The sequence below is a fragment of the Bubalus bubalis genome, chromosome 17, assembly GCF_019923935.1.
Source record: "Bubalus bubalis isolate 160015118507 breed Murrah chromosome 17, NDDB_SH_1, whole genome shotgun sequence".
Taxonomy (NCBI): Eukaryota; Metazoa; Chordata; class Mammalia; order Artiodactyla; family Bovidae; genus Bubalus; species Bubalus bubalis.
This window is the reverse complement of record NC_059173.1, coordinates 24344812-24372481: the sequence shown is the minus strand read 5'-3', so window position 1 is coordinate 24372481 and position 27670 is coordinate 24344812. Positions and strand designations below refer to the sequence as shown.

General features: G+C 41.9%; 1 protein-coding gene across 13 annotated transcripts in view; it reads right to left on the bottom strand.

The window, feature by feature from the left end:
* Positions 1 to 27670, bottom strand: part of GLT1D1 (glycosyltransferase 1 domain containing 1) — a 173876-nt gene that overhangs the window by 130565 nt on the left and 15641 nt on the right. For 11 of the 13 annotated variants that reach the window (XM_044930293.2, XM_044930294.2, XM_044930295.2 and 8 more), the window contains exons 2-4: positions 21891 to 22039; positions 15291 to 15396; positions 6695 to 6746 (exon numbers count right to left, since the gene is read on the bottom strand). In XM_044930293.2, coding sequence (XP_044786228.1) covers positions 6695 to 6746; positions 15291 to 15396; positions 21891 to 22039 — 307 coding nt within the window. Of the gene's footprint in view, positions 1 to 6694; positions 6747 to 15290; positions 15397 to 21890; positions 22040 to 27670 lie in introns of those variants that run through there. The other 2 variants (XR_006545589.2, XR_006545590.2) reach the window with 1 other exon arrangement.

Genomic DNA, 27670 nt, shown 5'->3' with positions numbered 1-27670 from the left:
TAGGTAACTAATCAGAACCTACTACATAGTTCAGGGAACTCTACTCTGTCCTCTGTAGTGACCTAAATGGGAAGGAAATCCAAAAAAAGGGGATACATGTATACATACAGCTGATTCACTTTGTTGTACAGCAGAAACTGACACAAAATCGTAAAGCAACTATACACTAATAAAATCTGTTTTAAAATAACTGGAGGTTAAAATAACCACAGGTGGATAACCAGAGGGCACACAGTCTTGGCTCCACCAGGGAGAAGGCCATGAAGGATCAGCCCCTGTGTCTCTTCCTCTGGCTGATTTTAGTCTGTATCCTTTCCCAGCAATAAACCATAACTGTGAGTATAATAACACTCAGTGAGTTCTGAATCTTGCAAGGAAATTCTCAAACTTGAGGCTGGTTCTGGGGACCCCCTGAACTTGCAGTCGATGTCAAAAGTGAGGGCAGTCTTTGCAGGTTGGCTTATCTTTCACAGGTTGGCTAACTCCAGGAGGTGGATTAAGTCAAACAGATCATTAAAACTGATTTTTCTTGTTTCCACTTTTTAAAATGTGGCTACCAGAAAATTTTAAATTAGATCCATGGCTCACCTTTGTAGGTTGCACTGAACTTCTAGAACTGGTATCAAGAGAGTGCCTATGGGGACTTCCCTGGTGATGCAGTGGTTAAGTTGTGTGAGGACACTTCCAATGCAGGGGGCATGGGTTCAATTCCTGACCAGGGAACTAAGATCCCACATGCCACATGGCAGAGGCAAAAAAAAAAAAAAATTTTAATAAAATTAGATTTTTTTTTAATAAAATTAAAATTTTGTAAGAGCATGCATGTGTTTTTATACAAATGAAGCTTGAGAAAATATAAGTTTTAGGCCAGCTTTTATGCTCAAAACTGTATTTATCTACACAGACTCTAATGAAATCACAAAAGCGGTAAGAAGCAAAGGCTGTAAATCTTTCTTTCTAATCTGGGATTATTGGAACTTGATTCTGGTCTGATAGTAATTAGAAAGGATTAGCTATATTTATACCTGAGTCAAGCCTGCTCACCAAAATAAAGAAAGAATTAAAAACAAAAGCTGGCAGTTCAATAATGAAGAACAAACCTTAATTATTCAAAAACTGCATCACTGTTCAAAACACAGATCTATAAACAGTCTTTCCACAAAAATCCATCTCAAAGAATTCCAAAGATATGGCTGAACAGTTAACCTTTATATTATTTCTATATAGTTTTTATTTTTAAAAACTAATCAAATAAGATATTGAGCTAACTTTATCGAAAAATCATCCACCAAAAAAACCCAAAATTCCAAAAAGCTGTATTAAAAAAAAAAAACAGGTTCACATTCGAATTTAATAACTAACTCCACCACTTGAAACTATAAAAATAAATTCATCCTTTCTGCTATGAGCTTTTATGATACTGCCTCTGATATCATCATCCTAAACCAAACAAGTTTCGTTGACTTCTCCCATTTTTATTCAAATGCCTTGTTATTATATTCGGGAAAGTATCTTTCTGAAAACAAAGACTGCTAACCCAGGATTAGAGTGTGACTGACCTCCTGGGTGACAGGCAAATGGCCAACTTAATCTTGAAATGTAAGATGATCCTTCCAGGAATTCCCTGGTTGTCCAGTGGGTAGGACTCTGCTCTCATTGCACTCAGTGGATCAGGGCTCACCGCAGTGGAAGGGGAACTAAGATCCAGCAAGCCCCTCGGCCCAGCCAAAAAAAAAAGAATTGACTCTTCATATAGGATACTGCTAGCTATTATCACCAGGACTGCAAAGTCGGCCCCAAATGTAATTGAACTATGTGCTTAACACCACTTTCTCATCATCACGTCTAAAAGTTAATCCCATCTAAGAATAATCATTTCCACGCTTCAAGTATCACCTTGACACTGGTAACTCCAACATCTGTTATCTCCAGCTGCACTCCTTTCTGACCACAGCTGGACAGTTACCCCTCGGGTTCCATCTTTGTCTCTAATTCAATGCGTCTGCAACTCAAAGGCTCCATACTCCTCCCTTTCCTCATCTAAACTCCTTGACTCAAGTTCTTCCAACTTATTCATAAAATGTTAACATCCCTGAGCCCTTTTTTATTCTTCCTTACACACTATGATCTTCCTGCCCACAAATGGATCCATAACATGGAGCATATGTTTTAAAAAAAAAAAAAAAAAGCTTTTACCCAAGGAATATTTGCAGGTAAATGGCATATATGCACAGATAAGATGGAATGATCACTCTGCTGTGCACCTGAACCTATCACAGCATTGTTCATCATCAATACTCCAATACAAAATAAAAAGTTTAAAAAAAATAATGAAACATAAAGCATTCATCAAATTGTAATGCTACTTAGGAGACTTTTATCGGGGTCACCCAAAGGGGTTTATAGACTCAAAAATTGGAAGCTAACTACAGCAATTAGTTGTTCAGAATAAAAGCTGGGTTGGAAAGTTAAAACCATAAAATGGCATGGTGATTGTGATTTTTTAAAATAGTCCAGAAAAAAGAAATGTGTGTGTGTGTGTGTGTAGGAGTTGTGAGTAGAGAATGAGAACAGATTAAATAAGGATTGGAGAATGCTAAGTAGACAGTACGTATATAGATTTTTACCTGACTATTCTTGCTACTTTTGTGCATGCTTGGACATTTCTATATTAAAAACTTTTAAAGGAGGATCCATTCCTGACAAAGTCAACTGGACAAAAATGTATTGAATGGGACGTGTTATGCTACCTCTGGGGATAATGGGGTGAACCATATCTGGTTCCTGACCTCAAAGAGCTCACAGCCACACGGAGAGAAAAGTAAAGGAAAGAAGTGTTATAATCGTGAGGGACAAACGCTAAGTGTGGAAGATTATTAAAATGGACCACAGATCACCCGCTCCTTGAATCCAAGCTTTTTCAAGGCTCTCTTGAAGATCATCCTGTAATGAGGTGGAGATAATGTCTCCATTCTTGACTTGCTCTGGCCAACAGGACAGGAGCAAACGTCACACAGGCAGAAGCGTGCAGCCAGCTCATGCACTGGTGCCTGCACTCTCCTGCCACTGAGCTTAATACAGGGCAATAGAGCACGCAGAGAGAGACAGCAAATGTCCCAGCCAGCCCAGCTGAGGGGCTCCAGCATGTAAGCTAAGCCACGCTGGAGCACCCAGCCTTGCTGAGCCGACCTCAGCCAGAAATGCCCAGACAACACAAAGAACACAGGATAAATGTTTGTCTTAAAGCACTATGTTTGATGAGCTTTATTATGTAGAAAGAAATAACTGATACAGCAGTGAACAGATCTCTACCAATTTTGGAGACACATAGATTTTATGGACAAAGGTGACATTTAAATCGAGAAGTTAAGGGAGCCCAGCCTGGCACTCTGTGATGACCTACAGGGGTGGGAGGGTAGGGTGGAAGGGAGGCTCAAAAAGAAGGGATATATGTATATACACATATAGTTATGACTGGCAGGAACCAATGTTGTACGGCAGGAACCAATAGAACATTGTAAAGCAATTATTCTCTGATTAAAAAATAAATTTTAAAAAATTGAGAAATTGGAGAAAGAGGGGGAAAACTCATGGGGGAGAAAAATGCTTCAACAAGGAAAACCCCTCTTTTATGTCTGGCTTAACAGAAGACAGCTGGAGTCTCATATTTGCTACTCTGTTCAATCTGTTTCCATATGTTGTTTAGGCTGAAGTATAGAAAGAAAGAATTATTTTAATCTTAGCCCTTCCTGAGCCTTTTCAGATCATTATGGGTTTTATTCTTGGATATGACACCAAATGCTTGCTCATTGGAAGAAAAGCTATGATCAACCTAGACAGCATATTAAAAAGCAGAGACATTACTTTGCAGACAAAGGTCTGTTTAGTCAAAGCTGTGGTTTTTCCAGTAGCCATGTATGGATGTGAGAGTTGGACTATAAAGAAAGCTGAATTGATGTTTTTAAACTGTGGTGCTGGAGAAGACTCTTGAGAGTCCCTTGGACTACAAGGAGATCCAACCAGTCAATCCTAAAGGAAATCAGTCCTGAATATTCACTGGAAGGACTGATGCTGAAGCTGAAACTCCAACACTCTGGCCACCTGATGCAAAGAACTGACTCATTGGAAAAGACCCTCATGCTGGGAAAGATCGAAGGTGGGAAGAGAAGGGGACAACAGAAGATGAGATGGTTGGATGGCATCACTGACTCGATGGACATGAGTCTGAGCAAGCTCTGGGAGTTGGTGATGGACAGGGAAGCCTGCTGTGCTGCAGTCCACGGGGTCACAAAGAGTCAGACATGACTGAGCAACTGAACTGATGACACCGAAACTTAAATGTGAGTTGCAAGACGGAACCTGAAACTACATCACATTCTGATACAGTAAAATCCATAGGTCTGTCTTGCACTTTGATGGTTCTGTTATCTATGGATCGTTCTGTAGTGCCACCTATTAGTCTTTTGAGAAATATTGGTTCACTGAGTGACACGGGTCTTCCTAACGTGGAACCATTTCATTAAACAGCATTCGAAACAAAAAAATCACATTTGTTAACATGACAGCTGATCTCATTAGGAGAGGCTGTGCAGGGAAGCGGTCTGCCTCTTGGCAGCTTGTGTGTGTGCTCAGTCTCCCAGTCACCTCCAATTCTTTGCCATCCCATGGTCTATAGCCCACTAGGCTCTTCTGTCCTTGGCATTTTCTACCAAATTCTAATTTTTGCTTGAAAATTCAAATGGTGTCATTGGCAATAAATACTACTCGTTGTTTTTCTGGAAGCAACTCACTCAATTGTCTCATTTTTAAGGAAATGACTAAATGACTGCCAGATGCCCAAGTCTGAGGAAACATAACTTGGCCACCAGTCTTTCAGACTAAAAAAAAAAAAAAAAATCCTATGAAGAAGTAACTGATTCAGTCTACAACCCCAACATCCCACCAGGGCTTTTGCTCAAGATAACCTCATCCTTCACTCAGACCCAGCAGAAACAGCTGATATATATTTTCCAGGTCAACACACAAAACATTTTAAAAATGTATTCAAAGATTAATATTTGAGAAAATCAATAATTTTTACGCTTCATCTAGGACATTTCTAAGCGAAACTAGCTCTTGTTTTTTAACTACAAGTGGGTGATGGTGAATAATCCATGGGTACCCCTGCCTTCATGAGGATGAAGGCATCAGTGTTTTCCTCACCAGTGCTCTCCACATGGTGAAAAAGGTTTTTGCCTTTCATCATGTCTGAGCATTATGAAGGAAATTGGTTTGACTCTGTAGAGATCCTGAGAGTCCCAGGGAAACCCCTTTGAGAACCACTGGTACATCACTGCCATAAGGCTGATGAACAGTCAAACTGATACAGACATGAAACTAGCAGCTAGGAAGCTTGCTGTTTTTCATTCATTACACTGCACTGTAAAACACCCCCTTGGATTGTTTGAGGTGAAAAAAAAAAAAAGACTCTCCCCACTCTGGCTGCAGGGGAACCTCAAGTGCACACGGTACTCTGGGCTTTGGTAAAGGACCACCATTCCCACAAAAGACTGTGTCTGCCCTTGTTGCATTGTAGCCATTTCCAAGCATAAGGTTTTATGAGTTGAAATCCTATAGATAAAGAATGCACATAACCAGCAAAATGCCACCAACAAGAATAATGCTTCCAGATGACAAGGGTGTGAGTGCTGTGGTGTAAGTGTGTAAGTGCCAGCACAATGATTGGCTGGCAAAGCCCAGGGGCCAGCAATCCTGCTGGCACACTGCAGGGGGCCACCTCCTGAGAAAATAGCCTCGTGCCTACGGTCCATCCAAGGAAAGTGGCATTTCGGCTGGCTTTTTTCTCTAGTTTCGCATACACCGGCTCCACCAGGGCTCTACAGAGGATTTAGACTCCCACCAGCTCCTCTCGGAGAAGGCAATGACACCCCACTCCAGTACTCTTGCCTGGAAAATCCCATGGATGGAGGAGCCTGGTAGGCTGCAGTCCATGAGGTCGCTAAGAGTCGGACACGACTGAGCGACTTCACTTTCAATTTTCACTTTCATGCATTGGAGAAGGAAATGGCAACCCACTCCAGTGTTCTTGCCTGGAGAATCCCAGGGACAGAGGAGCCTGGTAGGAGGCTGTCTATGGGGTCGCACAGAGTCGGACACAACTGAAGCGACTTAGCAGCAGCAGCAGCAGCTCCTCTCACCTGTCCCCTAAGTTGTAATGAATTTAGAAAGTCAATAAGGGCATTAACTCGCAGAGCAACAAAGCCCTCTGCTTGTTAATGCTCTTCACATAAGAGTCCAGCCTAGAAACTCCAGGTGCCACCTAAAGGACTACTTGTGCAATCAGATTTTCTCAATGTGTATGAGGATGCTGCAACATTTACAGTGTGATTTGTAAACCATTGCATCTGAGCACACAAAAGGAGAACTGACAAAGCATGAAAAGATCTGGGTATTGGGCTATTTTTGCTATTCAAGAACATCAGAAAAAAAAATCAGTGAAGGTTTAAGAGTACCTACACAAATTAAAAAAAAAGAAAAAGTCAATATATGAAAAATATAATACACCATGATGGCCACCACGGACGGGCAGTGACGATAGGAATTTGGTCAGCTCTTTAATAAAACTGCCTTCCTGTTCTCCAATCCTGCAACTTCGCCAGCCCTGCCCAAACCAAAACACGAAAGGAACACCTACCCACTGTCTTTGTGCCGTTTCCTTCATTGACTCCGTGAAAGCGACAGCAAACCTAGGAAAGCGAACAAAAAGAATGATAACAATTAGGACAGAATCTAATCAACATAACTGAAAAACAGTGCTCTGGAACAAATGGTGACAGACAGGTGAGAAGCAGAATTTACAGCGCAATCAATCTCTATAAGTCGTGGTCGTTGGCTATTAGGTCTCATCTCCACTCACATCCAAAAAAAGAAGTTGTGTAGGCAGGAAATAAACAAATGAAGCTCAAAGCTTCCTATCTTTCTTGTTCCTTTATGGAAGGAGAGAGAAGCAGAGATAACGACAGAAAGCAAGATGGATGAGAGAAGCAAGGAACTTCTTAATATTCAGGGGCAGGATATGTGGTTCACTAGCTTCGCTAAAGGAAGACTAGGCTGAAGTGCTTAAGATTTATTGAATGTTTGTGGACAAAGAATGTGAATGTCCCCACTCATTAAGAATTGCATGTTTCCAGAAGCGGGACTGGGTACCCACGGAGTGAAACAGGTATGTAGCCAGAAAGTAAGAGAGTTCAAAATATAGAGAGGGCTTTTTGAAAGGATGCAGAAGTCAACTCAAAATATCTCCGATGGCCATGACTGGGGTGATTTGGGCACCAAAAAAAGTAATAGGAGCTACAGAGTCAAATATTGAGTTGGCCAAAAATTCATTTTGTAAGACTGAATTAAGCCGGAAAGGAAAACACCAATACAGTATACTAACACATATATATGGAATTTAGAAAGATGGTAATGATAACCCTATATGCAAGACAGCAAGAGACACAGATGTACAGAACAGTCTTTTGGACTCTGTGGGAGAGTGAAAGGGTGGGATGATTTGGGAGAATAGCATTGAAACATATACATTGTCATATGTGAAACGGATCGCCAATCCAGGTTCGATGCATGAGACAGGGTACTTCAGGCTGGTGCACTGGGATGACCCAGAGGGATGGGATGAGGAGGGAGGTGGGAGGGGGGTTCAGGATGGGGAACATATGTACACCCGTGGTGGATTCATGTCAATGTATGGCAAAACCACTACAATATTATAAAGTAATTAGCCTCCAATTAAAATAAATAAATTTATTTAAAAAAAAAATTTATTCCGTAAGATGGCACAAAAAAACCCAAACAAACTTTTTGGCCAACCCAATAAAATAAAAATAAATAGCCATGAGTCCATGTTGATATAACTATATAAATAATTGAACAAGTAACTGGGGTCAAACAGACAACTCTTCTTGCAGTAGAATTCCAATTAACCAATGTAGGAGTAGTAGAAATAGAAAATCATCATTATACAAACAGTGCAGTAAAGAATGTTGGAGCAAAGACCCATTAATAGGGAATTCCCTGGCAGTTGAGTGGTTACGACTTGGTGCTTCTGTGGTCAGGATACGATCCCTGGTTGGAAAACTAAAGTTCTGCAAGCTGCACACACAGCATAGTCAACAAAAAAAGCATTATTATGTGATTATTATGTGATAATGATAATAATCACATTATTATGTGATTCTTCCCCTGTGGTGTGACCCAGAAAGGGGAGCTTGTATTCCCTTGTCTGTGTCTTCTCCAAGCCTTCCCTTCTCCCCTCCCACTTTTACAACCAGCAACCAATCCCAGACACAGCCAATCGTATGCTCCTTACTTAAGGGAGAAATACGGAATCCTTCCCTTTGTGTATGTTAAACATGAGCGGCGAGGACCAGACCACATTAAACTTTGCATCTGAGTCCAGTAGGGATTGGAGAATCCAGGGAGATGCTCTCTATGCCCCGCCCCCAAACATTGGTGAAATGATAAAATCAACTGTATTCTAAGGCCATCATTTTTTTTCCAAAAAATGGAGATAAAAAGGAGAGACAAGCAACTAAACAGCAGTTTCAAGGACTGTAGAAACTTTCATTGGCAGAAAACTGCAAAAATGAGAAACTTAAGAACCAAACAAAGAACATCTTGCCTGTAAATTGCCTGCCACAGTTCCTGGTCCCTAGTTCAATTCACATCTGCTATTATTATTTTCCACTAGTACTCATGCAACTACCAGCACATCTGCAAGACGTTAGGGCACCCCACGTGTCCAGTGACAGCCTCACACTGTCAAAAAAGAAAAGATCCCAAGAACCAAGAAGAGTCATTGAACAGAGAACGAGGTCAGTGACACTAAGACTGTGCATTGTACCTCATTACAGCATTGATGAATACATGCACAAGTGCAGTCCTCAGGCTTTTGTGGAAAGGGAAATCCACTCATTTGGCAAGTCTGACGCTCTCGCTTCCTGTGAGAATGTCAGCTCCACATGTGCTGGAACACTGCTCTGCTCACATCCACCACCCCAGCCCCTTGGAGCGTCTGGCACCCAGGAGGCAAAAATACCTGCCAGCTGAATGAGTGAATAAGCAAGAGAAGGAACAGTTTTGCTGTAAATTCCAACAGGAGTTTGCCCTAAAATCCAAACAGGTGAGGGTGAGAAAAGAATGGAGAGAGGGAGAAAAGAAATGAAAAATGTCCTAGGTGTGCAGAGCGGACTCTGTGTGCATCATAGCCTGGAGGCTGACAGTGACTGTTCCTACCTACGTAATGGTCCCCACCATCACATCCTGCTCATTTGACTCCCAGGATGAGGCATCAGTAGGAGCTACAGTGTATTTAAGACAACAGGGAAGAATGAGATTCTTGGGAGGGTTTTCATCAAAGATCAGATCAGATCAGTCACTCAGTCGTGTCCGACTCTTTGTGACCCCATAAATCGCAGCACGCCAGGCCTCCCTGTCCATCACCAACTCCCAGAGTTCACTCAGACTCACGTCCATCGAGTCAGTGATGCCATCCAGCCATCTCATCCTCTGTCGTCCCCTTCTCCTCCTGCCCCAATCCCTCCCAGCATCAGAGTCTTTTCCAATGAGTCAACTCTTCGCATGAGGTGGCCAAAGTACTGGAGTTTCAGCTTTAGCATCATTCCTTCCAAAGAAATCCCAGGGTTGATCTCCTTCAGAATGGACTGGTTGGATGTCCTTGCAGTCCAAGGGACTCTCAAGAGTCTTCTCCAATACCACAGTTTAAAAGCATCAATTCTTCGGCACTCAGCCTTCTTCACAGTCCAACTCTCACATCCATACATGACCACTGGAAAAACCATAGCCTTGACTAGACGGACCTTTGTTGGCAAAGTAATGTCTCTGCTTTTGAATATGCTATCTAGGTTGGTCATAACTTTCCTTCCAAGGAGTAAGCGTCTTTTAATTTCATGGCTGCAGTCACCATCTGCAGTGATTTGGGAGCCCCCCAAAATAAAGTCTGACACTGTTTCCACTGTTTCCCCATCTATTTCCCATGAAGTGATGGCACCGGATGCCATGATCTTTGTTTTCTGAATGTTGAGCTTTAAGCCAACTTTTTCACTCTCCACTTTCACTTTCATCAAGAGGCTTTTTAGTTCCTCTTCACTTTCTGCTGTAAGGGTGGTGTCATCTGCATATCTGAGGTTATTGATATTTCTCCCGGCAATCTTGATTCCAGCTTGTGCTTCTTTTAGTCCAGCGTTTCTCATGATGTACTCTGCATATAAGTTAAATAAACAGGTGACAATATACAGCCTTGACGAAGGTGCACGGGAAAATGTTCCAGGAGTCAGGAGGGTCAACTGGAATTAACTTGTCGGACATGTCACTTATTTCAGAGCTGCAGATAACACAGTCTTTATTGTGGCCCCTTATGTAGAAACAGTAGCCCTGGGTTTACACTCACCTAACAAATAACCTTTTAAAAGAGTTCTTAGCCCAAAGATCCTCAGAAGAAAAAGACACTTAAAATAACATGTGCTAAGTCACTTCAGTCATGTCTGACTCTGTGCAACTCTATGAACTGCAGCCTGCAAGGCTCCCCTGGTCATAGGATTCACCAGGCAAGAACACTGGAGTGGGTTGCCAGTTCCTCATTTAGACTATTTACAATAGGTAAGACATGGAAATAACCTAAACGTCCATCAACAGATGAATGGATAATGAAAATGTGGTGCATACATACACTGGAATATTACTTGGCCACAAAAAAAGAATGAAATAACGGCATTTGCAACAACATGGATAGGCCTGGAGATAATCATACTAAGTGAAATCAGTCAGACAGATGAAGACAAATATGTAATGTCACTTTTATGTGGAATCTAAAATTTGACAGAAATGAACTTATCTTTGAAACCAAAACAGACTCAGGGACATAGAGAACAGACTTACGGTTGCCAAGCGGGAGGGATGGATTTGGAGGTTGGGGTTAGCAGAAACAAACTATCATATAGAAAATGGATAAACAATAAGGTCTTACTATATGGTACAGGGAACTAACTATATTCAGTATCCTGAGATAATCTATAACAGAGAAGAATATTTTTTAAAAATGTACATGTGTATAACCGAATCACTTTGCTTTACAGCAGAAATTAACATAACATTGGAAATCAACTATACTTGAGTAAAAAATAAAAGAAATACTATCTGAGGGAACCATAAACAGAAACATATATCTTAGGAAAAATATAAAAACTACCACTTTTGCACTTCTGCTTGAATACTGCCATTTCAAATCATATTTACATTGACAAAGAATTCTGTTTGTCAAAAACATCTTCAGTAACACTAAGTAGCTCAAAAGCCATATGAAATTACTGACGTTCAACCATTTTTGACCTACAAAACAGTAATTTCGTGTGGTTTAACCTACTAATGTGCTATAGATTTCATAATCGTGGAAGTATTTATGAGGCAATTCATTCCATACAAACTACTGTTCATTTGCTTGGCAAGGTTAAGCTTTTTTCTAATAGGCACCTGGATGATCCTTCACTAAGCGACTTCCACAAATTTCAAATACTCCTTATTTAATTTTGGTGTTTATAACTACCAAATACTTATTACAGTGTTCAGAAACCAAAAAAAGTGAGTGCTAAAATAAGTTCACATACTATACCATACAGGAAAAAAAGTTTTAAATACTAAAAAAGTGGAGGGAATTTCCTGGTGGTCCAGTGGTTAGGACCCTGAGCTTCCACTGCAGAGGGTACAGGTTTGATCCGTGGTCTAGCAATTAAGATCTTGCTTGTTGCATGGCGAGGCCAATCAATAAATAAAATTTTAAAGTTGAAAAGTATACCTTGTAGGAAAAATATAAGTATTCAAATGAAACACCTGTCATAAAGCTAGACAAGTTCAATACTTTGTTCTATAGAAAACTGCGCTAAAGAGTGTCAGACAAAAAATCTATGATTCATGCAACTTCCCTGCCCACTAACTTCAATCAATAGCCCCCAAATAAAAATCAATGTGTGTTTTAATAATAACACAATGAATAATGCTAATGACAATATTATAAGATGATTCATTCCATACTGTTTCTCCCAAGAAGAATGATTTTCTTTCTAAAAGACAATGCATTACAGACTGAAGGAATCTAAAGACATTAAATTTTGAGGGTGTAAGAACAACAACAAGAAGAAAACCTACAATGATACATCGCTTTTCAAGGTGAGGCGGCACTGTTTTCACGCCTTTATTTATTGTAAAACACACACACGTGCACAGAAGGTACTCCTTATGTTGAAAGGGTTGTATTGCCACATTTGTTTCCAGGAAGTCTTCAGGGAGAAGCAGGATCCTGCAGTGCAACTATATCCAACTGTGACCCTAGTTTTAAGGAGCAAGACTGGCACCTATCTTAACCAAAAGACATAGGGGGTGCCAGGCTTCAACAGTACATGAACCGTGAACTTCAAGATGTTCAAGCTCATTTTAGAAAAGGCAGAGGAATCAGAGATCAAATTGCCAACATCCGTTGGATCATTGCAAAAAGCAAGAGAGTTCCAGAAAAACATCTATTTCTGCTTTATTGACTATGCCAAAGCCTTTGACTGTGTGGATCACAACAAACTGTGGAAAACTCTTAAAGAGATGGGAATACCAGACCTCCTGATCTGCCTCCTGAGAAATCTGTATGCAGGTCAAGACGTAATAGTTGGAACTGGACATGGAACAACAGACTGGTTCCAAATCGGGAAAGGGGTGCATCAAGGCTGTATATTGTCACCCTGCTTATTTAACTTCTATGCAAAGTACATTAAGAGAAACGCTGGGCTGGATGAAGCACAAGCTGGAATCAAGATTGCTGAGAGAAATATCAATAACTTCAGATATGCAGATGATACCACCCTTATGGCAAAAGCGAAGAAGAACTAAAGAGCCTCTTGATGAAAGTGAAAGAGGAGAGTGAAAAAGTTGGCTTAAAACTCAACATTCAGAAAACTAAGATTATGGCATCCGGTCCCATCACTTCATGGCAAATCGATGGGGAAACAGTGGAAATAGTGGCAGACTTTACTTTGGGGGGCTCCAAAATCACTGCAGATGGTGACTGCAGCCATGAAATTAAAAGATGTTCGCTCCTTGGAAGAAAAGTTATGACCAACCTAGACAGCATATTAAAAAGCAGAGACATTACTTTGCCAACAAAGGTCCGTCTGGTCAAGGCTATGGTTTTTTCAGTAGTCATGTATGGATATGAGAGTTGGACTATAAAGAAAGCTGAGCATCAAAGAATTGTTGCTTTTGAACTGTGGTGTTGGAAAAGACTCTTGAGAGTCCTTTGGACTGCAATGAGGTTCAACCAGTCCATCCTAAAGGAAATCAGTCCTGAATATTCATTGGAGGGACTGATGCTGGAGCTGAAACTCCAATACTCTGGCCACCTGATGTGAAGAACTGACTCATTGGAAAAGACCCTGATGCTGAGAAAGATTGAGGGCAGGAGGAGAAAGGGACAACAGAGGGTGAGATGGTCAGATGGCATCACCGACTCAATGGACATGAGTTTGAGTAAACTCTGGGAGTTGGTGATGGACAGGGAAGCCTAGCGTGCCACAGTCCATGGGGTTGCAAAGAGTCAGACACGACTGAGCGAATGAACTGAACTGAACTGAACTAGGCTATACAATAGAACCTGGAGTTCTGTCCTTGATATGGATCAGAAATGGGACAATTATACAGATTTGAAGAGGCCAGGATTCCCTAACCACAGTTCCTCAGCCATGGAAGGGTGACAGATGAGCCACAAAAAACCCAAGGCTGGCCACATACTGGGGATATGGAAGCAACCTAAATACACATCAATAGACAAATGGATACATAAAATGTGGCATGGGACTTCCCTGGTGGTCCAATTGTTAAGAATCTGCCTGCCAATGCAGGGGACAGGGGTTGGATCCCTGGTGGGACAAGATCCCACATGCCACAGAGCAATGAAGCCCATGCACTCCAACCACTGAGTCCACACACTGCAGCAGAAAGTAGCTTCCACTTGCCCCAACTAGAGAAGGCCTGTGTGCAGCAACGAAGACCCAGAGCAACCAAAAATAAATAAATAAATATTTTTTTAAAAAAAGAAAATGTGGCAGGCATGCACATACATTAGAATACTATTCAGCCTCTAAAAAGGAGGACATCGGTCGTCTGCAACAACATGGATGAACTTGGGGCATACTTATGCTCAGAGAAACAAGCCAGACATTGAAGGACAAATGGCAGGGGGTCGGGGGGTGACTCCACCAATATGTGGAATCTAAAATAGGCAAACTTATGGAAGCATGAGTAGGATGAAAGAAGGTAGGGGAGGGAGAAACAGGAAGGTATTAGTCAAAAGGCACAAAGTTTCAGGAACTTCCCTGGTGGTCCAGTGGTTAGGACGCCATGCTCCCCACTGCAAGGGGCACTGGTTCCATCCCTGGTTGGGGAACTAAGAGAGTACATCTTACACATTTAAGTAAATCTCACCACAAGGAAAAAAAAATCTCTTTTCTATTTAATTAAATTTGTAGCTATAGGAGATGATGGATGTTCACTAAATTTGCTGTGATAATCATTTCAAATCAAATCATTATGCCTGATGGCTCATCCCTGATGGCTCAATCAGTAAAGAAGAAGTTGCCTGCAATACAGGAAAGCTGGGTTCAGTTCCTGGGTTGGGAAGATCCTTGGGAGAAGAAAATGACAACCCACTCTAGTATTCTTGCCTGGGAAATCCCATGGACAGAAGAGCCTGGCAGGTTAAGGTCCATGGGGTCACAAGAGTTAGACAGGACTTAGCAAGAAACCACCACCTTAAACGGATACAGTTCTGCATGTCAAATATATCTCAATAAAACTGGAAAAATGAAAACATTCTACTTGGGTAAACCCGATGCAAAGTTGACCCTAAATTGTGTGCTAATAAAGCCTGAGTTTACCCTTATTTACTCTTAGCAATAATTCTATCTCTTCCACCGCAACAAACATTTTAAGAACATTCATCCAATATTAACTGAAGTCAAAGAATTGCTCAAGACCAGTAACTTGTTTACAATGACTATTCCTGGTAAATAAACATGTGCCGACTGAATTAAAAAATGAAAGAAAGAAAGAAATTGTTTTTTTAGGGTAAGACATAAAAATTCCCAAACTACTGGTTTACTCCATCGTTTTGTGTTAATGAATTTTATCCAAAAAGGTTAAATGCTTAACTCCTGTGAAATTCCCTTAAGTATTACCTGGCTTCTTCAAGGACTTTTCCCATCACTTTGTTTTTATCTCCCTGGTTAACATCTTCATTTAAATCAGTTCCACCAAAGATGATTCCAAAAGGAATTCCATTACCTGCAAAATTAGGATACTTAACAAAGCACAGTTTACCTTTAAAACACCCTCTCACTAATTATCCCCAAGCACTGATATAAAAAACAAAAGTTCCCAAAACATATGGACTATGTCATGTTGTTTGTTCAATTACATCCAACTCCCCTGAATAGAATAGGTATGAGCATTGTGAACATGACATGGGGTTACTCATGTGAGGCAAGGCCATTTTAAATCAATACGCTTTAAATTTTAACATGTGAAAAATGTTGTTAGCTTCCATCTATCAAAGTCAAGTATAATCATAATTCAAAAAGACACATGTACCCCAATGTTCACTGCAGCACTATTTACAATATTTAGGACATGAAAGGAACCTACGTATCCACTGATAGATGAGTTGATAAGGAAGTTGTGGTATCACTGAGGAAAACAGAATTGAAAGAGACACATGTACCCCGGTGTTCATCACAGCACTGTTTACAATAGCTAGGACATGGAAGCAACCTAGATGTCCATCGGCAGATGAATGGATAAGAAAGTTGTGGCACATATACACAATGGAATATTACTCGGCTATTAAAAAGAACACAGTTGAATCAGTTCTATTGAGGTGGATGAAACTGGAGCCTATTATACAAAGTGAAGTAAGTCAGAAAGAAAAACACCAATATAGTATATTAACACATATATCAGAGAAGGCAATGGCACCCCACTCCAGTACTCTTGCCTGGAAAATCCATGGACAGAGGAGCCTGGTAGGCTGCAGTCCATGGGGCCGCTAAGAGTCGGACACGACTTTCACTTTTTACTTTCATGCATTGGAGAAGGAAATGGCAACCCACTCCAGTGTTCTTGCCTGGAGAATCCCATGGACGGAGAAGCCTGGTGGGCTGCAGTCCATGGGGTCGCTAGAGTCGGACATGACTGAGCGACTTCCCTTTCACTTTTCACTTTCATGCATTGGAGAAGGAAATGGCAACCCACTCTAGTGTTCTTGCCTGGAGAATCTCAGGGATGGGGAAGCCTGGTGGGCTGCCATCTATGGGGTCGCACAGAGTCAGACAACACATATATATATGGAATTTAGAAAGATGGTAACGATGACTTTATGTGCAAGACAACAAAAGAGACAGATGTAAAGAACAGACTTTTGGACTCTGTGGGAGAAGGCGAGGGTGGGATGATTAGAGTGAGTAGCGTTGAAATATGTATATTACCATATGTGAAACAGATGGCCAGTCCAAGTTCAATGTTTGACACAGGGCACTCAAAGCTGGTGCACTGGGACAACCCAGAGGGATGGGATGGGGAGGGAGGTGTGAGGGGGGTTCAGGATGGAGGGACACATGTACACCCATGGATGATTCATGTCAGTGTATGGCAAAACCCACCACAATAATGTAAAGTAATTAGCCTCCAATTAAAATAAATTAATTTTTTAAAGTTGTGATATATATATGTATATATATACATATATGTATATAATGGAATATTACTCAGCCACAAAAAGTAATGAAATTGAGTCAGTTGTAGTGATGTGGATGAACTCAGAGTCTGTAATACAGAGTAAAGTCAGTCAGAAAAAGAAAAACAAATACTGTCTGTTAATGCATGAGGTTTCCCTGATGGCTCAGTAGTAAAGAATCTGCCTGCTAATGCAGGAGATTCAAGTTTGATCCCTGGATTGGAAAGAATCCCTGGAGGAGGAAATGGTAATCCATTCCAGTATTATTGCCTGGGAAATCCCATGGACAGAGGCGTTTGATGGGCTACAATCCATGAGGGTCACAAAAGAGTCAGACATGACTTAGTGACTAAACAACAGCAATATTAACTCAAATGTTTGGAAGCTAGAAATATGGTACTGATGACCCTATTTGCAAGGCAAGAACAGAGCCACAGACGTAGAGAATGAACACGTGGACATAGCCAGGAAGGGGAGGGTGGGATGAATTCAGACAGTAGCACTGACATATGTACAGCACCAGGTGTGAAGCAGACAGCTAGTGGGAGCCTGCTGCAGATCGCAGGGAGCTCAGCTCGGTGTGCTGTGACGACCTAGAGGGGTGGGATGGGGGAGGTGGGAGTGAGACTCAACACGGAGAGGATATCTGTATACGTGTATTAAACAGCTAACTCACATTGTTGTACTGCAGAAACTAACACAACACTGTAAGCCAATTATCCCCCAATTAAAAATTAAAATTAAAATAAATAAATAAAGCCAAGTGTATCATCCCTGGGAAACAGGTTAATTTGGAACTGCTGGTGTTTATGACGGAAAAAGATGGCTTCAAATGTAGACCTGCTGTTCATGATATCAGTCACCATGACGGTGAGGAACCAGGAGGGAAAGGAAAGAGATATAGACTGTATCTTTCAGGAACATGCAGTATGATAAATCACGGAGGGCACAAATGTATGGGAACCAAAAATATCTGAGATGCTGCAAATGTCAAGTGCAAAAAGATTCCACCCCCTCCCCCCAGGAGCGTATTTATTCTGAATGATGAGCCCTAAACTGATGGAAGGCACATTTCCTGCCTTGGTAATCTCAAAAGGCATGGAGCATGCACAGATCAAGTTAAACACGTGCTCATCAACTAGGGCTTCCCAGAAGGACTTCCAAAGGTCAATAAAAATTTCAAAAGAGCAAAAGCAAACCACTAAACAGACCAGATCTAATTTGAGTTCATACTGGGGTTTCTCAAACAAACCATCGCTGCTGCTGCTAAGTCGCTTCAGTCGTGTCCTACTCTGTGCGACCCCATAGACAGCAGCCCACCAGGCTCCCCCGTCCCTGGGATTCTCCAGGCAAGAACACTGGAGTGGGTTGCCATTTTCTTCTCCAATGCATGAAAGTGAAAAGTGAAAGTGAAGTCGCTCAGTCATATCCGACTCTTAGTAACCCCATGGACTGCAGCCTACCAGGCTCCTCCACCCATGGGATTTTTCCAGGCAAGAGTACTGGAGTGGGTTGCCATTGCCTTTTCCACTACAGAGATTCAACATTGCAATGAAAAGGTAGTGAGTGATCTTTCCTTGTATTTACCTTAGAAGTCTTTGTCATGAAAAGAAGCAGATTTTATCTTTTTTATTTCTGGTGAAGTGCCTCTCATTTCACAGCCTTTAGATACTAAGCACTCTGATAATACACAGGAGGTACAGAAAGGCAGTAAGTAAAAAATTCAAATGAAAACTTTAAAAAGGAATTTAAGTAAAAAAAAAAAAAATCAAGAGCATTTTGATGAACACAATGTGTGTAGTAAAATGGTCAACATAAATTTCTCTGTACAAAGAATATCTGTGAAAAGATAAGCAGAAAAACCTAGCTGCCATTGCCTCTGTGGAAAGAACCCCGGGTACTTCCCTGGTGGTCCAGTGGTTAGGACTCATGCTTTCACTGCCAGAGGCACGAGTTTGATCCCTGGTCAGGGAACTAATATCCCACAAACTGCTTGGTGTGGCAGGGAAAAAAAAAAAAAGGAACCCAGAAGATCAGAAATCTGGGATGGTAGAGAAACTTACTTTTTCTCTCTATAACATTTTATATTGCTTGCCTTTCTTACTATCGGCAGGTGTGACCTTTTCCAAAAATACACACAGCCAGACGTGGAAAAGCAGACCATGTAGAGATGATTTACCTTCTGCCAGGGGCTTAGACTTTGGGGGATGTTCAGATTTTAGCACATGGGATGGACATGAACCTCTGGGGACCAGAGAAAGGTCTGTGGCAGTTAAAATAATGGCCCCGAAAGATGCCCATCCATAATTCCTGGGATCTGTGATTATGTTACACAGAAAGGAGAAATCAAGGTTTTGACAAATCTTTCCCTTTGTTTCTTGTTGAGAATAGGCTTTAGGCTTGAATCTAGCAAGGAACAGACATCAGGTGGCTTTAAGAAGCCAGGTTCAGGAAACCATGAGATTTTTTTTTTCTCAGCAGACGATTGGGAGTGACAAATGGTCAGCATAAGCACTGATTTGGGAAGATCACTAAGTTATGTGTTTAAATATACCATATGTGTGTGTGCATCCTCAGTCATGTTTGACTCTTTGCAACCCCACGGACTGCAGCCTGCCAGGCTCTGCTGTTCATGGGATTTCCCAGGCAAGAATGCTGGATGGGTTGCCATTTCCTTCTCCAGGGGATCTTCCCGGACCAGGGATTGAACCTTTGTCTCCTGCATCTCCCGCTTTGGCAGGCAGATTCTTTACCGCTGCACCATTGAGTGATACCTATATGGGAAAAAAGGGTCCTACTTCCCATGGTGCAGGAGTGGGAGACAGAGCTAGAAGATTAATAAGGCTGATGCTGGGAGGGATTGGGAGCAGGAGGAGAAGGGGGTGACAGAGGATGAGATGGCTGGATGGCATCACTGACGCGATGCACATGAGTTTGAGTGAACTCCGGGAGTTGGTGATGGACAGGGAGGCCTGGCGTGCTGTGATTCATGGGGTCACAAAGAGTCAGACATGACTGAACGACTGAACTGAACTAAACTGATAGTGCAGGGAAACAGGAAGTCACCTTTAGCAGTGAAATGTCTGAAAATTTCAGAAGTTGATACATCTTGCTGAGTGAAGTGTTACCCCTGTATGATGATTACTATAGATAATGTAGGGCCTCAAGTGACATACTAGCTCCTGAAAAGCTGCCACTGCCATGTCATTTAATTCATGTTTGGAAAAAGCCACTTGTGGCTCAACAACAAAATTATCTGTCTTGCCTCCACTCGGTAGCCACCGGGCTCTCAGTGAAGTCAAGCCGACCTTGGAAGGGAAAAGAAGAAATATCCAAAAATTATAAATAAAGCCAAGAGAATGATTGCATGCACATCCTTTCAAGGTGCAAGAAAGCAGTGTTTAAAGGTTCCCTGTGGATTAGTTTTCTAAGACTGTTGTGTGACTTCAGTATTTACTATTAATTAAAAGTTCTTACTCTGTGAAGTTGTAGTTAGGAATAGACTAAGATAGTTATATAGGTAGTTGTAGAGTTCCCAGTAGGGAATTATAGATAGAGAGGGACACTTAGGGAACTTTGGGAGACTACTGTAAATTAACAAGCACTCAAGAAAAATATCAGGATTATTTTTCTAGATTCCACATATATGTGTTAATATGCAATATTTGTTTTTCTCTTCCTGACTTACTTCACTTTGTATGACAGACTCTAGATCCATCCACATCACTGCAAATGACTCAATTTCATTCGTTTTTATGACTGAGTAATATTCCATTGTACATATGTGCCACATCTTTATTCTTCATCTGTCGTTGGACATTAGGCCGTTTCCTCGTCGTGGCTATTGTAAATAGAGCTGCCAGGAACACTGGGGTATGTGGCCTTTTGAATTATGGTTTTCTCAGAGTATATGCCCAGTAATAGGATTGCTGGGTCATATAATAGCTCTATTTTTAGCTTTTTTAGGAGCCCCCATACTATTCTCCACAGTGGCTGCATCAATTTACATATGCAGAATCTGGAAAAATGGTACAGATGAACCTACTTCCAGGGCAGGAACAGAGACGCAGACATAGAGACCAGACATGTGGACATGGGGTGGGTAATGGCGGGGTGGGAGGGGGGTGTTGGACTAACTGGGAGACTAGCGATGACATACACACACTACCATGTATAGAACACACAGCTGGTGGGAAGCTGCTGTAGACAGCAAGCTCAGCCCCGAAGCTTACAGGTGATTGCCCTGCTGGACACTAACCAGTTCTACAGCCAACCCCATCCTAATATCCTTTTTAAAAATTTTATTATTTCTTTATTTTTGGCTGCACTGGGTCTTCCTTGCCAAGTGCGGGCTTTCCCTAGCTGCCACAAGCCGGGGCCTACTCTTTGTTGGGGTGCACGGGCTTCTCATAGCAGTGGCCCTCCTGCTGTGAGGCATGGGCTCCAGGGTGCATGGGCTTCAGTAATTGCAGCACGCAAGCACAGTAGTTGTGAAACACAGGCTTAGTTGCCCCGAGGTGTGTGGGATCTTCCCATACCAGGGATTGAACCTGTGTCCCCTGCATGGACAGGCAGATTTTTAACGACTGGTCCACCAGGGAAGTCCTAACAGTCTTTACTAAATTGCCCACTCAAGTCTCAGCTCCCCAAACGCTCTTTAAATTGGCTTTAGCATCTTAGTAGTTCCCTCATTCATAAATCAATTGAGTCAACTCTCTCCTATGTGCTCACTTGTACATCTTGTGAAAGAGCCCCATTTTTAACTTTTGAACATTAGATTTTGAGTGAAGAAAAACACATCAAAAACATTCACGATAAGACTCTTAATGTAGTAAAAACAGCTTCGATATACATCCAATCTCAACTGGCGTAGTTACATCATTTTAGAAAATCACTCTGTTAAGAACACACAGAAAAGATGATTGTGTTCCTTCCATTTTGGAGCGGATAAATGGGATAAACGGTTTCATCTATGTTTCAAGTTGACCTCATAGGCACTGCTGGTTTTCGTGACTGCTAGCATTTCACCCTGAAGAGAGGGGCTTACCTTGCAAAAGTCTGCCTCCTCTATACAAATGCAGAGCCACAGCTCCCTCCAAGTTTTCTGCCTTGATGAAGTTTGAGATTTCAGATGGACTTTCAAAGTCAAAGGCATCTTTCAGAATACACACATGACCTGCAGCTTCTAGATGGTCCCTTTATCAAAAAATAAACAGAGAAAAAAGATAGGAAAACAAAAAATTAAAAGGGAACATGTTGCTGCTGTGGTCAAAACTTTAAATCAATCAAAAGATTCATTGAGCCAAAAGTTAATAATACATATCTTCTGAATTGTCCTCTAGAAGCAATCCACCTAAAAGACATTCATCCATCAGCCTCAAATACCAGAACTGGGACTGGGACCAGGGCTGGGACCAAGGGTAGCAGGAAAGAAAGAGTAAATGTCGCTTCAGTTGTGTCTGACTCTTTGTGATCCCATGGACTGTAGCCCACCAGGCTCCTCTGTCCATGGATTCTCCAGGCAAGAATACTACAGTGGGTTGCCATTCCATTCTCCAGGGGATCTTCCTGGCCCAGGGATCAAACCCGGCCTCCTGCATTGCAGGCAGATTCTTTATCATCTGTGCCACCAGGGAAGTTCCATCAACCCAAATAGAGATCAGTATAAAATTACAGTCCATACCCCTCATAATACAATTGGGCTTTTCCATACACGAAATGGTGATCAACTTTTTAATGTGATCATCTTTTCAATATAGACTATTTGGAAAGTCTGCCACAGGCTTCAAGAAATAAACACTACTATAGTGGGGAAACAAGAACAAGCTCTTCTGTGGGCAAAGTAGCAACCACTAGCAGATTTAAAATGCACAAACTCTGTGATCAAATAACTTCCCTTCTCAGAATTGATTCTAAAACACACTACGGTACGAGTGCAACACATGCATCCAAAAGTAAGCACCGAGGAAGCAAAAACACTTAAACCGTCCTCAGTGCTCAACAGGAGGGGACCCGTTATATTACAGTGCGTACGAGGCCATCAAGCCCTGATGCTGTGAAGAAAATGCAGATCACTGGGACGTTATTTAGAATGAACTCAGTACACACTGTTAATGATAAGAGAGCAAAGTGAAGAACCCTGTGTATATATAGCATGTGTGCATAGAATATCTGTAGAAAGATTAAGAAGAAATAGGTAACAATGATTCTGTCTAAAGAGAACCAGGGACCAGAGCTTTTTTGCATGGCTAGACCCTTTTGCATGGCTAGATACTTTGACCAGGTGCATACATTATTTTTAATATAGTAAGTCCCTAACATACATATGAGTTCCATTCTGAGAGCATGTTCATAAGTCCAGTTTATTGGTAAGTCCAACAAAGTTAGCCTGAGTACCCAGCTAATACTATCAGCTATATATTACTGTACTGTAATAGGTTTGTAATACTTTTCACACAAATAATACATAAAAAGGAAACAAACACAAAAAATAAAGAAAACATTTTTAACCCTACAGTACAGAACCTTGAAAAGTACAGCAGTAACAAGTTACATGACTGCTGCTTTTGCAGTGCTTCCAGACTTCCTGGGCTTGAACTAAAGATACTGCACCACTGTCCTCTATATAGTACTCACAGTAAAGTATACAAAAGCATAACCAGCTTGTAGACAATGCACACATGTGACAATGTATGCCAGACACGGGACTAACTTATATGGTTAGACATGTGAATGCACATTCTGCATTTTTTAAAATCTGCAATGTTCATACGTGGAACTTATTGTAATTGCTTGAGGTGTATGTGTGTGAGCATGTGAATGTACAGCCAATCCAACTTGGCCTCTCTGTTGATTAAAACCCTCAAATGGCTAAGAGTAGAGAGCTCAATTGTCAACTCTGCAAGAATGGGGCACGCATCTGTCTTGCTTACTGAATAAAGCAAGCAGTGATGGCTGGATGTGTCTCTGGGATCAAGTCCAAGCGCCCTAGCCTAGCACACAGTGCCCTTCATATCCCACTTCCCCTGCAAGGCCAAGTGCATCCCACTCTTGCCATCCTTAGCTCCAGTCCTGCCTTTCCATCTGGAGGATGTCCAATGCATCATGCCTTCTGAGCCCCCTGACATGGCCCCAACATTCCCCAATACCAGCTCCCTTCAGTGAAATTTGACAGCCTCTGCTCCTAATACAGCTGTCCCCTCACTATTTCCATTGTGCTCCCAGCCTATCGCTACCACCATCCCTCTGGGCTGCAGTCATATGAGCAAGGCAGTCACATCATACTTAGAGCTCCTATTACAGAACTGAAAACCAACAAGGACCTACTATAGCACAGGGGACTCTATACTCAATATCTTGTAATAATCTATAATGGAAAAGAATTTGAAAAAAGAATATATAGCTATGACTGAATCACTTTGCTGTACACCTGAAATGAACACAACACTGTAAATCAACTATACTCCAAAAACAAAATTGGAAAAGAACAAACAGAAAACCACAAAATCAGCACATTGGTGGCAATCAAGGACACTTAAAATTACTCTTGAAAAGTTCTTAAATCATCCAGAAGGTACTGGAGTACAAAGTTCAAACCTAACACAGCCATTTTCCCCCTAATTCCAGAGATAATAAAGATGGTTATTCTTCAGCTGAACATTAGAGGAGTTAGTTGGGTGGTACTTAGGAGCAATATTGTATCAAATAATAAGAGTAAACATAGAAGAACAAGGATCTAGAACATTCAATCCAAATGATCATAAAATGACCAACTTCCTTACACAGGGGGCGCCTCAGGAGAACTCAGGTCTTCCGAAGATACCTTAGATTCAAATCTTCAAGCCCGCCTCCACTCTGGGAAATATGGCAAGAATCATCACTGATACTACTACGTGAATGATAAATTTTTTCTGTCTCTCTTTGTTTTCTCTTTTGTGTTGTAAATTAAATGCAAGGCTGCAGCTATCACCTTGCCAAGAAAGAAAAACTAAGGTCTGGAGACTTGAGTTGGCTTCTGTTCTTACAACATATTGAGTATCTTTATCTTGTCATTTCTGCTGTTAATGCTGATTGACCACTGTCACTGCCCCCTACCCCCACCCCACCCCCGACCACCACCCCCACCCCCACCACCACCACCTAACCCCCTCAACTCCTTTAGAAGTGATGATGGCAATTGTTTAGCAGAACCAGGATAGAAGCCTGCAGGCTGTCTCGTTATCTGCTCACTTCAGCCTAAAAATACACATCATGCAAAAATAAGGACACCACGAACTTCAGAGCGTAACTGTGAAATGACTGTTATTCCATCTTTAAAACTCTAAAATGAGAAGCCAAAAACAAAGGTGTTGGGAAATGGAAAGGAAACAGTTTGAATTCTACTTAGGAAATTTGTACCTGAGAGATTTCTGGCTGATGCAGAATCTACAGGGCAGGGCATATTGGATTGGGTGACGGGGTATAGACAATGCCTTGTTCTTTGTCTATTAAATACATTTTCAAATGGCATTTCAACACTAGCTTTATGATCTCATAAATATTTAAAAATAGTCTTTTTTTTTTTTAATCTTAATTCTCAATGGACCAAGACTTGAGCCTTGTTTTCTGATTTGTATCAGGTTGGCCAAAAAGTTCTTTCTGGCTTTTCCATAAGATCTTAAGGAAATAACACTTTTAAATTGCTTTGTCCTTGTTCCTTCTGAAACCAAGCAGGACCCTGTGAGGCTCTGGGGCACAGGAGCCTTTCAGCCTCCATGACTTCCACTGAGTTCCAAAAGGCAGGTTCAAACAGTTGCTAATCAGAGAAGGAAGGGGATACAGAGGCAAGAGAGGAACAGCCAAGAAGCAACTGTTTGCTTCTGGTCAAAGTTTAAGATTACCTGAGTACAGGCCATGCACACACCCTAATCCTATCAGCAACACTACCCTTGGACCATTGCTACAAAAATCCTCACCAAATTCTTCAGGGTTGGGACACATAGTTTCAAGGGCTCCCCTTTGCCTGGAAAAGCAACAAAGCTATTCTTTTCTACTTCACCCAAAACTCTGTCTCCGAGGTTTGATTTGTTAGGGGAACCGCTGACTGAAACCACCTGCCCTGGCCAGGCACCATAGTAACCGCTTGCATGAGTTCTGTTAAACAGGAGGTCCTCGAAAGGAATGTAGAACTAACAAGTTAGCATCAACCAGAAGAATTCAGGAAAAGTCAAAAGGAAAGAGGAGATGCCAGTACCTAAGTCCTACCAACCTCCCAGAATCCTTCTCACTGGAACCTATCTTGGCTGAGCCATGCAACCACCACCAGGAAGGACCCTGAGTCAGAATTATCGGCCAGAGACAACCTGGAAACTAACCTCATTACCATAAAACCTGAGACTGCGAATCTCGTGGCAGAGCAGTTCTCCTGGGTTCTCTTACCCTGCTGCTCTCCATCCAAGTCCCCTTCCCAATAAAGTCTCTTGCTTTGTCAGCACGTGTATTTCCTCCAACAATTCATTGCTGCATGTTAGACAAGAGCCCGCTCTCAGGCCCTGGAAGGGGTCCCCCTTCCTGCAACAGATTTGGCATCATTGCATAGAGGCTGACCTTTCAGCATCACTGGGCTTTCCCAGTAGCCCAGCAGGTAAAGAATCTGCCTGCAATGCAGGAGATCTCGGTTCAATTCCTGGGTCGGGAAGACCCACTGGAGAAGGGATAGGCTACCCACTCCATTATTCTTAGGCTTCCCTGGTGGTTCAGCTGGTAAAGAATCTGCCTGCAATGTGGGAGATCTGGGTTCAGTCCCTGGGTTGGGAAGATCCCCTGGAGAAGCAAACAGCTACCCACTCCAGTATTCTGGCCTGGAGAATTGGGGTCGCAAAGAGTCAGACATGACTGAGCGACTTTCACTCTTCACTTGTCATGAGTGATAACTTGATTCAACTAATAAATTCCCCAAGCACCTGTTATGTCCCAGGAACTCTGGCTTATTTGGCTTAATGAAGGCTTTTTTTGAGAACAAAAGCATCTCCAACAAATTAAGAGACTTTGAGCATGTTCTAGAAATTGACTGAACCTCCTTGCACATCTCTGACTCAAGATTCAAAGATTCAGTAGGACTCTACCTGCTTCCACCTGGCTGAAAGCCATCCTATTTAACTGAGTGCACAAAAAAAGCTTAATCATTTGTGTGTTTATCCTATGTGGATTTTGATAAGCTATTATGTCTCCATTAAAAAAAAAAAGGCAAGAAAAACTGATACAGGGCAGGCAACACGAACTGCATCCCATTCCATAGCCATGAGCCCCTGCATGACCCTGAGATAGGAAACAGGAATCTAATATTCCTTAAGGCCATCTCACCTTGTGGGCCTCTAAGTGTGAGCAGCTGGCGGGGCCCATTGATTCTCATAGAACATTGTACCTAATGTCAACCTGGTGCTGACATTAATGTCCTGTGATGTCAACCTGGCAAACTATGGTTCACCTGGGGGGAAAGAATGTCATGTCACTGATGGGGTGAAGTCACCTGTGTTGAAGTGTAAGATATCACACTCTGATAATATTTCAAGAAGTTCTGAGACATGGGACTTCCCAGGTGGTCTAGTGGTTGACAGTCTACCTACCAATGCAGGGGACATGGGTTCAATGCCTGGTCCGGGAAGATCCCACATGCCTCAGGGCAACTAAACCTGTGTGCCACAACTACTGAGCCTGCACCCTAGACCCCTAGCTCTGCAACAAGAGAAGCCACCACAATGAGAAGCCCATGCACCACCATGAAGAATAGCCCCTGCTCACTGCAACTAGAGAAAGCCCCATGTGCAGCAACAAAGACCCAGTGCAGCC